Genomic DNA, 15,356 nt, shown 5'->3' on the forward strand with positions numbered 1-15,356 from the left:
TCACTGAAGAGAAAAAGAGGTTCAGCAATATAATTCAGGGGTATTACAGAGAAATCCTGTTTCTGTATTAGCAGCCCTAATGGAGGAGAAACGTTTCCATGCAAGACAGCAGCAACCTAATGCAGAGAAATTATTCCATGTGTCTGCTCGATAAGATGGCCAGATTTACTTTTGTATTGATAGATACCTCTCTAGGGGCAAGAAAAAGGGAACTACTGTGTTAGGTGTTTCCACCATGAACCAACTGTCTAGAGTTCTGACAGTATCAGAGAGCGCTGCGTGACGACTTGCCACCTGGGTATAAAGGTGAAAAGTTCTCACAACATATCCGCAACACAGTCTTGCAAAATATTGGAGATGAACCAGCAGTAATAGTTCATGTAGACACCAGTAAGGTGGGAAACAGGTTTTGGAGTTACAACCTGAGCTGTTTAGAAAGGAAGCTTAAGACCTGCACCTTCATGGTAGCATAATCATTCCTGGTAAAAGATACAGAATTACATCAGGAGATGGAGACAACATGTGCCCGAGAAAACTGTGGAACAAAAAAACGTTTCCAGTTAACTGAAACTGATAAGCTTTTGGAAGAATAAGCAACAGCACAGTAAGCAACAGAGCATCTACAAGTGTAAGGAAGCAAAATTAACACTTGTGGCAGACACTATCACCTAGCTTCATCTCACAAATTAGATGACAGTCTTGTCTTTTGTTTTAGAGACATGGCTTTTGAATGTCTCCTCCCCTTCCATTCACACAAAATATGATTTTCCTTTACAATGGAGTTGTCTTTTCCCTTTCAGCGAGGCTCCCCTTTCTCTCTTGTACCTTTCCCTGCTCTCCCCCGCCTCCTCCCCCCCAGTCTCCCCCAGGCATGTTTTATCAAAACTAATGCTCCCACAGTACCACCACCTAGGAAATGATGGAGAAGAGGGACTTGTACTACAGGCAAAAGCCAGAAACACCCATATAGGACAGTTTCCCGTTCCAATCTTGCATCTCAACTTCTCCAGAGGGAATTTCAGCAGAAATACACTAACATAGGATGGATGAAGTAGCACCTGCACATGTTCAGAGCAGAATTCCCTCAGCTAATACTCAACATCAATCTCCTGCTCAGCACAACACATCAAATGGAAAGGAACTGGGATTTTATGGTTGCCTTCCTTGCTTAGACAGTACACAAGGCACTGGTCAGGATATAGTTACTAACAGTAAGTTTAAGCAGAGGGGAAAACTCTAAAGGAGCTAGAAAAGTTGGCTGGTACTCCTAACTGGAGGTTTGCTTATGACAAGCCCTTTGTCAAACATCTCAGCTGTTAAACTAATTCATGTTTGCCATTACCACACCCTTCTGCAAATATTTTGAGGAGTTTTGCAGTATGATTATTTGGGGCAGTCATCCAGCTTATGTAACCCTGTTTATATTGAAGAATAAGCTCTTCCCCTGATCTGCTTGCACATAAATCCCCCTTCCTTTTGACTGTGCCTTAAAGTCAAATTCAGTTCGTTTTAAAGAATAACAACATGAGAAAAAGGAGTAACACCTTACATGCTTTTTAGTATTTTTTGGGCTTAATGACTCAAACGAAGGAGGGCCTTAAGTGATAAAACTGGAGCAGAGGAAACTGCAAGCCAAATCATATCAAAATTTATGCACAAATACAGTGCCTTTAATTGGAATCAGTAATAGCTGGGACAAAGCCCAGAAAGCCAATTGCAATCTAGGCTGCATCAAAAGAAGTGTGGCTAGCAGGTCGAGGGAGGTGATTCTCCCCCTCTACTCCGCTCTGGTGAGACCCCACCTGGAGTACTGCATCCAGGTCTGGGGCCCCTGTGAAATGTGTTCATCTGATTCGTGTCAATATAAACAATGCTAGGGCCGCATAAAAAAATGTGACCCTCACTGTATATGTAATCTTTAACCATTTTGTCGGTCCTCGTATAACCGCAGGCTGGGAGGAAACAGATGATATGTATGTAGTTCTTTTTTGCCAGCCCAAAACCGGTTTTGTTGTTAACTGCGCAGGGTTAAACAAGAGATCCTAGGGGAGAAGTGAGGCATTTATCATAGTATTAAGCGAGGTTACGAACGGGGTGATCTTCAGTATGTATGAATAGAGGGTGTATTGAAGTGGCAGCGTGTAAGCACTTTGTTATATGCATTTGTTGGGGGGGGAGGTGTCTGTTGCGAACTTGGTCGGGTTTTGATGGCCGCAGCTGGTGCTGTGCAGAGTGTCGCCTGTTGCACAGGATGTCTGCTGTCATGCCCGAGCAGCGAGGAGCTTGGTAGGAGATACATTGTATAGAAGACCCCTCAGCCAATGAGGAGAGTTCGAGAAGTTTCTAGGAGAACTACTGCACCTGCACAACCAGGAGGTGGAGAGTCTTTTGGAAGGACACGCCTAGTATGAATATGTAACTAATGTTAGACTATAAAAGAAGCTGGGTTGTTTTTCACAGCGTGCATCTTGGTAGAGCAGAGACTCACAGCACACCCAGTGCTGTTTGCTTGCCTTTATTCATTTAATAAATTATAAATTTTGATTGGAATCCTGTTTGGGACTAAATTCATTTATCACAGCCCCCAACATAAGAAGGACGTGGACCTGTTGGAGTGAGTCCAGAGGAGGGCCACAAAGATCATCAGGGGGCTGGAGCACCATTCCTATGAGGACAGGATGAGAGAGTTGAGGTTGTTCAGCCTGGAGTAGAGAAGGCTCCAGGGAGACCTTATAGCGGCCTTCCAGCACTTAAGGGGGCCTACAGGAAAGATGGGGAGGGACTCCTTATCAGGGAGTATAGTGATAGGACGAGGGGTAACAGTTTTAAACTGAAAGAGAGTAGATTTAGATTAGATATAAGGAAAAAATTCTTCACAGTGAGGGTGGTGAAGCACTGGAACAGGTTGCCCAGAGAGGTTGTGGATGCCCCATCCCTGGAGGTGTTCAAGGCCAGGCTGGATGGGGCTTTGAGCAACCTCGTCTAGTGGAAGGTGCCCATGCCCATGGCAGGGGGGTTGGAACTATATGGTCTTTAAGATCCCTTCCAACCCAAACCACTCTATGATTCTGAAGAAGACAAGGAGAGGAGAAAAAACCCACTTGATTTCAGATATAATTCCTTTATCATACAATTCCTGTGCATCTGTAGGTACTTCACTTTTACCAGACATACCAGCTAGCAGAACATTTCTCTGCTTACAAAATCCCTGATGGCAAAATCTCCTTGTACTATATGGCTCATGAGCAATACTACCACTAATGATACTCATGGTGCTTTAAAATTTCAAACTGCCTTTATAAAGCCCTCACTTATAAAGATGTCAATGCAGTAGAAAACACCAGCTCTTGGGAACATACAAATGAGTAAAGGACACCGACTGAATAGCATTTCTTTTTTAGGCCTCAAAGAGCTCCTTAGAGATCTATGAAAGAACAAGCTGAAATCACTTGTCATTACTTTAAAAAAATCCAAAGAACCATGTGTTTTAATAAAAAAAAAAATATGATCAGCTTGTTTCCTTTAAGACTATTTCACCTTAATTATTCTCCAACTTAAATATAAGACAGCATTAGTAAAAGAAGTGAAAGATGTTGCTGTACGCTTTAAGTTGTCTCCGATGAATGAGCCAGCTATGAAAAATTGGCTTAACTGATACCACTGAATGACCATTGGATTTCGTGATACTCAGAGGCAAAGTTTTGCTGTATTAAAAAGCAGCTATGTGCTCAGGTTACTTGATATTTATAAAATGCAACATTTAGCATTGCTTTTAACTCAACAAAATAACCTATGATTTCCTGCCATACAGGGGTTTGGGTTTTTGTTAATGACAGACCATTCAGGGATTTTTGATCTCATTAGTTACACTATGACTCTATGAAAAAGTACACTGGAGACATGCAAGTCTCTAAATTTAATCCACCACAGGAAAACTCCAAGACACCAAGCTGATGTTAGCTCTCAAGAAAAGAGATGAGATGCTTCATGTGGTAAGAGCTTTTTTTTTTTTGACAGTAATACAAGGAGCTTGACCTAAACACCTTGGGTTTAGCAGGTCGTACTTTATGCCGGTGTCCTCGTTTCAGCTGGGACAGAGGTAATTTTCTTCCTAGTAGCTGGTACAGTGCTGTATTTTGGATTTAGTATGAGAATAATGTTGATAACACACTGAATTCTTAGTTGTTGCTAAGTAGCACTTATCCTAAGTTAAGCATTTTTCAGTTTCCCATGCTCTGCCAGCAAGCAGGTGCACAAGAAACTGGCAGGGAGCATGGCCAGGACAGTTGACCTGAACTAGCCAAAGGGATATTCCATACCATAGGACGTCATGCTCAGTATGTAACCAGGGAGAGTTGGCTGGGAGGGGCGGATCACTGCTCAGGAACTAACTGGGCATTGGTCAGCAGGTGGCGAGCAATTGTGTTGTGCACCGCTTGTCTTTTTGGGGTTTTATCTCTCTCCTTTTGTTATATTCCTTTTCATTACAATTATTATTATTTTATTTCAATTATTAAGCTGTTCTTATCTCAATGCATGAGTTTTACTTCCCTCCCCTGTCCTGATTCTCCTCCCCATCCCACGGCTGGGGGAGGAAGGAGTGAGCAAGCGGTTGTGTGGTGCCTAGTTGCTGGCTGAGGTTAAACCACGACAGCCGGATTTGACTTGGGTGAACTTTCTCAAAACTACCATTAATCTGTACTAGTACTTACAGTTGACAAACACACCATGTCCTGTAAATAACAGCTCTCAGAGGACAATGACAAATGTATGTTTTTTCAGGTTTATAAAGCAGAAGCATGTCTGGTTTAGTATTTACAATCTCTACATTTTTGTTTTCTTTATATGTGTTATATTGTCACTAATAGATAAGCAGCAGTGGCAGTTGCACTATGGTTAATGTACCACTCATATTTTCTTTCACAATAAAGCCATAAAAGCAACAATCTTAAAAATTTATTTGCCCAAGATGAAGATAGACATTTGGAACTTTTATGTGAAAGCTGATGGCTGAAGAGACATTTCACATCTGAAGAGGCAGCAGGAGTGAAACGCTAAGTTTTAATTGGCACTGACTGTTTCTTCTTGTACCAAATTTGTTTCTAATATCTACCAAATCAGACTTGACATAAGAAAGCTAACAGGAACAGACTATTATGTGCTGTGGGTAATTACAGTCATGTAGCTGATGCAGAACAACTCCATGTTATTGGATGATTCAGTGCAGAGCCACTACTGACTGCAGAAGTACAGCCTCAAGCTGAAGCAATTACCTTCAAGTCCATAGAGGCCTCTTCCGTCATCTCAGGATTAGATGCAAATCAACCCATGTATTTTTCATGTTTGATTTTATCTCCTTTCTTCTGCTTTGGCTTGGAAGTGTTCTTGAATCTTTAAGATCATCAGAATGTTTAAGAGGTCCTGAGCTTATGAATAAGCACAGTGGTCCATCTACAAATCCAGTACCAGTATAGAAGGTGTGCCTCAATGGAATACAGGTGCTCAAGGCACTGGTCTGATTCCACTGGCATTTGACAACGAATCTACACAGTAACAGCTGGCCTCAAATGCTAGCATTGAGTTTTCTCAACTAAAAGCATATTTAGACCAGGAAAATCTGACTCCTGAAACATTCAAGAGATAGGAAGAAAACAAGTAAAACACAGGTAAATAAAAAATAAATATATATAGCGCTATATAGCTGTTATTATATATCTAAAGTGTATATATATATATTTATATATAAAACAGTGTATCTGGTTTTATATATATATACATAAAAAAACCCAGCTACACTGGCCAAGCTTTTAAAACTACAGAAAATACTCGTTTTTTTAAAGAAACAACTGGTAGGTGAGCAGAAAGTTACCACATCCACAGAAGATGGTTCCAGGGTAATTCCTATTTAACAAAAGGGAACACAGACTACTTTCAAGTGACTGACTAGTTGCTGTCAGAACCTCCGAGGTTCATATTTCATCTTCCCCTTTGGTTAAAATAGCTTTGAAATGGTTTCAAGTGTCTGGAGTATCAGCAAAATTCAGGTAGTGGCATGGCAACCACTAAAAAGAAATCTACAGTTACGAACATATCACTTGAGTGCAGAGAAAAAATTTTATTTATTTCACATTCAACAATCAGCTCATGACATTCCACTTCGTGACATGAATTTTTTAATGCTCCAGTGACAAATGTAACTTCACAGGTAGAAGTTACCTGCTCTCCCAAGCATAGCACTGAGATTGCTTATAATGAGGCTTTTGGAGTTGTCACCATCCCTGGTATTGTTTCTCATTCTGAGATATACCCCACATCTGCGAATATAAAGTGATTCTAGAAAGAAACAGTTCCTTTAGCCATCAAAAGTTTCCTGAAATTGAACAGAAAAATGAGAATGAACGTTGGCTACGAGGAAAAAAAGGAAGGGAGTACAGTGTTTGTTCCCTATCAGGACAGTACACTCCAGGATGCAAGTTACCAAATTTTACTGTAAACACTGCTCACTTTATCATGTTATTTCTGAATCTTTTTACACTCAAGCTCTATCCACATTCAAAATGGATTTTTGCCATGTGTCTGATGTTATCCATCACTCAGAAGCTCTACCTAGCAGCATGCCAAGTTGCCTACAGACATAATTTATTATTTCCGCAGAGTTTTATCTGAAATTTGGGTGCAGAGGTTAACTGAGGAAACTGATTACTGAATGCTTACTGTTAAGGCTTGCTATTACTCAACACTTGCTTTTACTTTTGTACAGTGCATTTGGTTGGATTAGTGAAAGATAACACATTTTAATTAGTATTTCCCCGTAACTATATAGATTTATGGTTCCTAAGTGAAATCTAACATGCCCGCTAACTCTTCATAACTGCAGGTTGAGAATTTTAGAATGCAAAACAGAGCCTACAGGAACGTGACTCCTGAATACTAACATGTTCTACTTAATTTTATGTTAATTGAAAATAAGCTTTGCAGCCACTTCTGTCTTTTTCTATTCACCAAGCCCTCTATGGGGTTATTTAACTCTGTAAAATTATTTGGTTCCTCACAGATTCAGCTACAGAGTGCAGTAGAAACTTAATCCAATCCATTTTACATAGCACTGAAAGAGCAGGAGTTGTCATATGATTAGTCTTTACGTGGCAGCTGATGAGGTATAACACGAAAAGTTAAACTTCCAGAACTCAAATCTTATGAGTATGCTTTAAGATACAAAGATCATACAACTTGCTTATTCATAAATATTTATTAAAAGAACAACTACCCACGTAAATCTGAACACTATGATTACAGGTATCTGTTCCCAATTTCTAACAAGACAGAAGAATCACTTACCCCAAAATCACAGAAAACCCTGCCCACATTCAAGTCTAAGTTGGAGAACCTACAGCAGATTCACAGAACAGTCACCTTCTCCCCTCAATTTAAGCCATCTCTTTCCGCAGTTGCTTCCAAACCTGTGCTACCACTTTTTCCTTCTTTACAAGTACCACAACAACATGCAGTCCTATCCTGAGTTCACTAATAATTTAATAAACTTACAGTAATCAAAACCTTTCATTTCAAACAATTTTCCCATTACTCCTTTTTCTACTTTCCTGCCTCTCACCAGGAATTCTATTTCTTACTCAGTACTTTCACTGCCCACCCTACATTTTTTAAAAACCTTACAGATCAGCAGAATTGCACTATCAGCTAAAGTTTCATAACAAAACAAGTAGAGCTAGGTATTGATGCACTATGAGGAAGACATCAGGTTTTGTGAAATTCAAGTAAGTGCTGAAGAACATGAGATAAAATTAACTGGTCAGCAGTCTTTACCTCGTAGACCAAGAAAGAAAAGATGACAATGCATATACTTGGGAAAGAAATGATGACCACATCAGCTTTAGAAACACAGAATTTATTGGTGCTGGGAAAGGTCAAATCACAGACTAAGAACTCTTCAAATCTAAAATGCTGGCATCCATCAATCTGCAAAAACTTGATGGATAATGGGAAACCTAATGAATCCTATCAGGAATACCACTGAACAAAGGATGTTACAAAAAATCCCGCGATCAAATTGTTAATGATAAAAAATTACTGCAGGCTCAAAGCCACTGGGATTTCACACATTAATCTGAGCCATGCTGAAGCTGTGCCAATTAACAAAATTCCAAGCTAGAACTGGGTTAATGGAATGTATGTCAGGAAACTGAAATAATTAGTTAGCTTAGGGTTTTAAGCAAACTTTGTCTTTTTGCCAGAGTACCATTCTTTGTGCTCAGAGGCAGACAGCCCACTCACTCTCTTTTTAGCTTATTAAAGCTAGATTCCTGTCATCTTAATGCTAAGCTAGGCAGAAGTGGTAGACAAATCAGGTAATCTGGTATTACTTAGAAAATGTGGTATCAAGCAAGTAAGACAAACCATAGGATCAGCTAATATTTGACCACTCCTTAAAATTAGGGAAAACCTAGCTGAACAAGGAGAAATTCTAAAGCAGTTGGAAATCTAAAGGTACCTAGGATTCTTAGTTGAGCCTAACACCAGATCACAGACAAACTAGGAGATCACTGAATTACATTGCCATCTCCTTAGGACATGCTTTCTTACAATTATTGTCCGGGATGTTAAAATGTTAATCTAGATTATATGAAGTCACTTCTCCTGAATGAAACTCTCCTGAACACCTCCAGTTTGAAAGAGAAGCTTCAGTGAAACCAATTCTGAAAAAGTGCCATTAATGTATTTTTCCAACTTTTTTTTTTTTTTTCCCCCCTTCCAAAGCTGTCTAACAAGTCAATTCTGTAGTTTCATACACCGCTTCAGCTGAGTGAGTTCCTGAATGAGCAGGTTACCTAAAAGGATGTTAGAAAACACCCTTGGAAATTATACAGATATCACAGCAGGCTTCTAGGGCAGACAACTGAATTTAATCAGTTTAACACCCCTAGAAACCCTGCACAGGAGTCAGTGTTGCTTCTAAGACCCCAAGAGATAGCATATGACACAGGGCCAGCAGTATTCACACAGAAAAGGGGAACAATGGTGCTTTGCACTGCATCCTAGCTTTAAAACTTACTTTAAAAAGTATGGAAGGCAAAGTGCTATACTTTCCTAAGTTACACTTGAATAAACAGCCTTTCAGTTTAATGGCTGAGAGGGGAAAAAAAAAAAAAAACAAAACCCAAACCCCACTATCAATAGAAAGGAGAGAAGGCAGAGTAAATCAATGGTTATGAGAGATTAAAAGAAGAGACAGAAATCCAAAGACATGACTTTCTAGTAGACAGAGTTCATTGACAGAACATTTCTTGTGAGGAGAAACTGTGGCAGGTGAAGCTAGAGCTTGCTGCTGACTGCAATATTTATCAAAAAAATCCAAACTGCTTCTATTCAAGGAACGAGCCATTTTATAGAGATGAGTTAGGTCCTGTGTGTCTACAGAATATTATAAATTTGCTAAGGGAAAAGCTACAGTTTTCTTAAAAAACAAACCAAAAAAAACCACAACAACAAACCGGTGCTAAGAAACCCCATAATGACACACCAGATCACGTTCTAACTGTTCAATGCCAAATACACACTGTAAAACTTTTTCTAAAACCACAACCTGGCAATCAGCAGAACTCATGAGAATAAAACTTTTGTCTACCCTGCTATGAAGAGCCACAGGGGTCACTGCATCAAGATTTCAAAAGCAAAAGAGAGTATCATCTAGCTGAACAATTTGCACAAAACTGGCTGGAGATGCCCATTCCTCCTTCAAATCAGTAACTTCTGTAAAGATCAGAATCAAAACAGGACCAAAATCACAGCATTAATCCCTCTGTTCTCTGATCTGAAAGAGTAATACTAACATTGTAAAATAATATCTGTTATTCTTTTCCTCTGATCTATCTACAGTGTCTCATTATCAGTTCCACTCATCTCAGTTACCTTCACATTTTCCCTTATCTCAACTGGAATCTCTCCAGCTATAGAAGAATTGGCCTACGGTTATTATACAAGACCAAAGCTCAATTGCAGCACAACAGCTTTAACCCTGAGGGATTTAAGTGTCCTAATATAAAAATAAATAGAGTTGGGCATTTAGGTTTTGGCCATTGAAGATGAAGTCTGATAATAAGCAGCTTAAGAAGTAATAGTTTATAATAAAAAGTCAGTATTTTGAAGGGGGGGGGGCAGCAGAGGGCACGTGCAAAAAAGCACACTAAAGAATGAGAGTGACGACTAGCGAGTGTTTTTGTTTAATGAAACTGGCCAACTTGCTTTCAGGAATAACTTCACTCATTTTTAGAGTTATCTTAAAGTCTTGGATGCAGTTCTCAAACTAAAGTTTGCTGACAAAAATGTTACCATTTAACATTTCACATAAAATGTTAAAAAAACCACTTGAGACTTTTCTCTTGTTCGGCACTTCTCTATAATAGCCATTTTCCACTACTGGTTAGTTGCCATGTCAATCAAATGCTATTAATTCATCTATTCTACCTAGTGAGCACTTTTCCATTACACATTTTCACAGATTTAGCACAAAAGGTGTAATTTATATGCAGTCTCTTACCTTGAATTAGCGGTATGTACCGTGCTAACAGCTTTGCTCTTTTCTTTTCATATCCTTTCTGAGTGATGTCACCTAAAGAAAGGAAGAAATAAATTCATATTGTTTTGAACAGTTTTTAAATAAGCCTTCTCATTTTCATGATACTTATGATTAAACTCACTAACTTTGAATCAGTCACATTAGCAACATTTCATGATACTTATGATTAAACTCACTAACTTTGAATCAGTCACATTAGCAACAAAGACCCGGGCATGTCAGAGAAATTCATGGCCATATACATACCACCCATGCAGCGCTATCTGTGCACATATGAAAATGAGTGTCTTGGAGGTATATGACAGAGGAATAGTGTTTTTGTCTGCAGCACCTGTGTTGAACATGGTTCTGGAGATGTTTGCCATAATGCAGTACGCAGCACAAAAGATTTGCAGCATAGAAGAAGCCAATGAAGGTGACAATCCTGTCTCCACACCCTTCTGGGGCATCAGAAATGCTCAATATACCAGGGCTTCCAAGAACATCCTCTAGAACACCTTTGTACTGCCTTTCAAACTCTAGAACATGTTGTCCACCCTGCACTGTGCAGCACATCAGTCTCCGCTTTCAAATTCTAGGAGGTGATAATCTCCTTCTAGCACTCGTTTTATTCACAGTTGTCATCTGATATCCTGGTTTTAAACCTATATTGCAGACTCCACTGGTAAAATGTGACATGTGTTTTCATGCAGACTAGAATAAAAGGAAAACTTCTATAGAAACCCCAAATAAGTTTCTGAGACATTTCAGAATCTGTACTTCCATGATTCTACCACCAGAACAAGGTGGCTTCATGCAAAACCAGCAGCAAGCTTAATATAAGAATAAAAAAACCCCAAACCCCACCAAAATTTTACGAGCTTTGTCCATTTTCTAGATCTCAGCGTAGACATGAAAACAGTGATCTTGAGTAACTTAAAACCACTCCCGTCTCCCAAAATCCCAAAACTTGCTTAAAGATGGTGAGATACTATGCAGTTTCACTAAGAAAGTGGGCTTTTATCCCTCCATACCTGGCAAATGCATCACAACAGCATGAAATATAACCCAAATTAAAGATATTAAAAATATCTGATTATATTTTTGAAAACATACTCAAGTAGAAGGTGGATTTTAGAAATGTAGGCAGATAATTATCTTGACTTTAATTAGGGCACAGAAGTAAAATTTTACATTTAGATCTTTGCTTCAAGCACATTCTTCCAGCAACATATTGGTGAAAGAGCATATCAAAGCAAACTAGGGAGAAGAAAAAAAAAAAAAAAAAAGGCATGAATTACATATATATGGATTAAGTAAAACAGCCTTCCTCTGGCTATTTGCTTTCTGCCAAACCTGAAACTTAATATCTGGAAACCGTAAGAGGAGTGTAAAAAAAGAAAAAAAGAAAGTTTTGTGAGTCTTAGCACACTTGGTGCTTGTATGGATTTAGGTCTTGCATTTGACAGAACTCCAAGAATACTACCCCCTGCTATTTCTAAGGCCTCTCTGACCTCAGTCGTCAGGTGTGCAGTAAGAGCTGACAACATGTCCCACACCTGGGACTTTGCTGGGTATTTGTCTTTATCCTTACCAGTTTTCTGCAGACAACCAGCAGAATCAAGAGTTATGACAGCAATCCAGAGAAAGACAGAGCATGATTTACATGGGGTTCATTCCCTTTGGGAACGAGGCTATAAAATTATATATAAGATTATATGTTACTAGTAACAATCATTTTTAATTCAACCAGATGAGTGGCATGGCTTGGGTATGCAAGAACCCCTTTTCCTCACAGTCCGATTTTACACAGAAAAGTTCTTACTCTGTATTTTAAAATGTTTCTCGGGTATTTGCCTTAATACATAAGGGTTGATTTTGGGTTTTTGTTCAGCATTGTCCGTAGCAGTATGTGCTTTAAACACATTTCCTCAAACATCCACCTCCCTCTTCCATCAGTGGATACTGCTAACAGAAACAAAGTCACTTTACTCTACCATCCCCCTCCCGCAATTAAGTGAATATGCATCATTTAAAGTTACTGAGAGTATGCCAAAACAAGCAATGAGAGCTTGAAGACACTGTTCAAAATAGGTAAGAAAAAAATGCAAATCCTGGAGTGCTTCAATCATTGCAGGTAGTTTGAAAGACCTGCAAACAGAATTTGTCAGTTTTTACTCAAACCTGTGTAAATATTTCATATAAAGTTTGGACACAAGACAGAAATGCTTTGGTTACCATTTTTCTTGAGCAGAAAATTTTTTTGCAGAAGAAATATGTATGTATAACATAATATATATGTTACATAATTATATCAAAACAAGAATGAAATCAAAACAAAATAAAAACAACAAATGCCCAAGCAGATTTGTGTGCCTGGGAATAGCTGATCAAAATGACAAATTACACTCTTTAAGTAAGTCATTTCAACAAAGAAAGAAAAAGGATACCAAAAAAGACGCATCATTTTCAGAAGAAAACCAACAACACTCCCCCAACAAAAACAGTCAAGAAGCACTAGCAGAAAGAGCACTTTATCTTAAAACATAAGTAAGTTGGAAGACTAAAGCAATCTTAGCAAGTTCTTTAAGTGACAAATGCTGTACGTAACACAAATTTGCCATACCGGAACTTCAGTGAGGACAGTAATTTTCACGGCTCCATAGATGATTCAAGTAATCCTTAAATCAAACCTCTGCACAGATCAGCCACCTTGCCTGGTATCACCCAACTGAAGAGGTATGCCATGGAAGCAGCAGATCAAAAGACAGGGTGGAAAAGAGAGTCTCATTTAAACCAGAGTATCTCAAACTTTGGCATCTCGTTGCATTTCGAAATTCTTTGATTCTGCTGGAATGCTAACTTGAAGAATTTTTCTTGAATCGGGTTAAGAAAAGTCTAAAGTCAGAAGCATCTCCGTCGACTTTTGCAGCCCCACTGGCAAGTCAGACTGCTGATTAGCGAAGCTTTTCTTTGTTCCTTTCTCAAAAGCTTGGGGGTGGATTCCTCCTGACAATTGCTCCCCACCCCCTCACCCTCAGAGCCTCAGTGGGATTAACCCATCATTTGGGGTTCTTTGTGATCCCTCACCTCTTCCAAACAGAGCTGCTTAGCCACATCTGGTATGTCGGGGCCACAGCTGCTGTCATTTAGCCTCACTTTCTCCCTAGTTATTAGATTACACAAAAGCAATATGAGGTTCCTCAGTCTCAGCAAACCAGCTGGGAAGCCTGGATAAAGCTAGACACTGGGTCGAGCCATTAGTTCTCTTCCTGGAATATCTGACATATCGTAAAATATGTCAGAAGCTTGAAGAAAATTAATCTAGAGAGAGATGAAAGCGTTGGCATTTCTTAAAATGATGTATAAAAATTATTTTCTTAATTAGTGCACAAAAAAAAATCTGTCATGCAGTTACCCCAAATCTACCCAGGCATGTTTTTATTTCACAATGTTAGCACTATAGCTAACAGAATCTAAATGCCAAATTAACTAAATAAAAATTACCTGCATTTTATTGGGTTTTCATTAATTATTTTTCATTGGCTATCCACTTGCTGGGTTCAAAAATTTCAATGAGCTTATTTTCAATTCTGAAAAGTAGGTGGTGAACACTAAGTAAGTGCTTCAATGCTCTTCAGAAAACACAAGAATAGGAAACAAGCACATGCTTTACTGCCTAGGTACAGCTGCCATGCCTCATTGCATTGCAAAATCCTCACACTGCAAAATCCTGACTTTGTAATTTCAAGTATTTCATGGTAGCTCTACGGATTGGATAACAATGCTTAGAAAAAGCTTTTTTTTAACTAGGAATTGGGCATATGTGAGCTAGGAGGTTCATAAATAAATACAGTGTGCCTAACAGAACGGTATTTTCTTGATCACCCAAGAACACCCACAAGTGCAGCAGCCTCTCCTCTTCAGCGCATGAACATACAGGGCAGAGGCCATCCAGTGCTGTTCCAGCTCCTTTGTAGATTTGTATCCCTGCACTGAGTCATCTTGAAGGCTACTGATGGAGAAGGGAAGATGAGCTAGATGCAGACAGACACCGAACAGCTCACGGAAAGGTGAGCTTGCTATGAAGTGAGAAACTTCTCCAGTCCTTAATCAGTAGTTTGCACTTAAATTTTCACCAGGAACAGCTGTAAGAACCACACACCACACCGTGCTGGCAACAGGTCTCAAGAGTCCAGCATGTAAACACTCTCCGCAAGATGACTCTTGTGTAGCATACAGCTGAGGATGGCTCTGTGAGAGCCTAGTACTTGCTGAAGATAGGGAATGGCTCCAGGTCACCAATTTGCAGAGGTCAAGAACAGAGACATTTCGAAATGAGATAACTGTGCATTAAACGTTGATGAAAAGAATAAGATCTAATATATCTGCAAGATGAAACCTTTAAGGATTCCACTGTTTGGCCACTGGTGAGCACAGTCACAGTCTCAGGTATATCAACTATTAATGAATCACTGCAGAAACTTTTGCCAGTTCCTTCAGTATAAAGAGAATGTCAAGGGTGTGAACCCTGGCTTCTGCCTGAAGAGGTGGTTCTTGAATGGTTTGAAAAGGCAGACAAGCTGCCAGTCTAAAACATAACTCAGAAGTGACCTGTGGAAAAATTTAAAGTAAATCTCCAGTGTTTCTGGGGACAGGTTGTCACTGTATTTGAAGGGTTGGTGGAGATGAAGAATCAATTCAGCAGTCATAATTTCTACTTCTACCTCTTAGACTTGCTTGGTAAATATTTTTGTTAAGTGAAACAACTCACCAAACTTTA

At 39.2% G+C, this 15,356-nt stretch overlaps 1 protein-coding gene across 8 annotated transcripts in view; it reads right to left on the reverse strand.

Moving 5' to 3' along the window:
• The window catches only part of DIP2A (disco interacting protein 2 homolog A), a 132,644-nt gene that overhangs the window by 82,134 nt on the left and 35,154 nt on the right, over nucleotides 1–15,356 (reverse strand). For all 8 annotated transcript variants that reach the window (XR_005932733.1, XR_003924000.2, XR_005932732.1 and 5 more), the window contains exon 2: nucleotides 10,556–10,627. Coding sequence is in view for 5 of the 8 variants with exons in the window: in XM_030018617.2 (XP_029874477.1) it covers nucleotides 10,556–10,627 (72 nt within the window). In the remaining 3 variants the exon portion in view is untranslated. The remainder of the gene's footprint in view (nucleotides 1–10,555; nucleotides 10,628–15,356) is intronic.

The sequence above is a fragment of the Aquila chrysaetos genome, chromosome 6 (genome assembly GCF_900496995.4).
Source record: "Aquila chrysaetos chrysaetos chromosome 6, bAquChr1.4, whole genome shotgun sequence".
In the NCBI taxonomy this organism is placed as follows: domain Eukaryota; kingdom Metazoa; phylum Chordata; class Aves; order Accipitriformes; family Accipitridae; genus Aquila; species Aquila chrysaetos.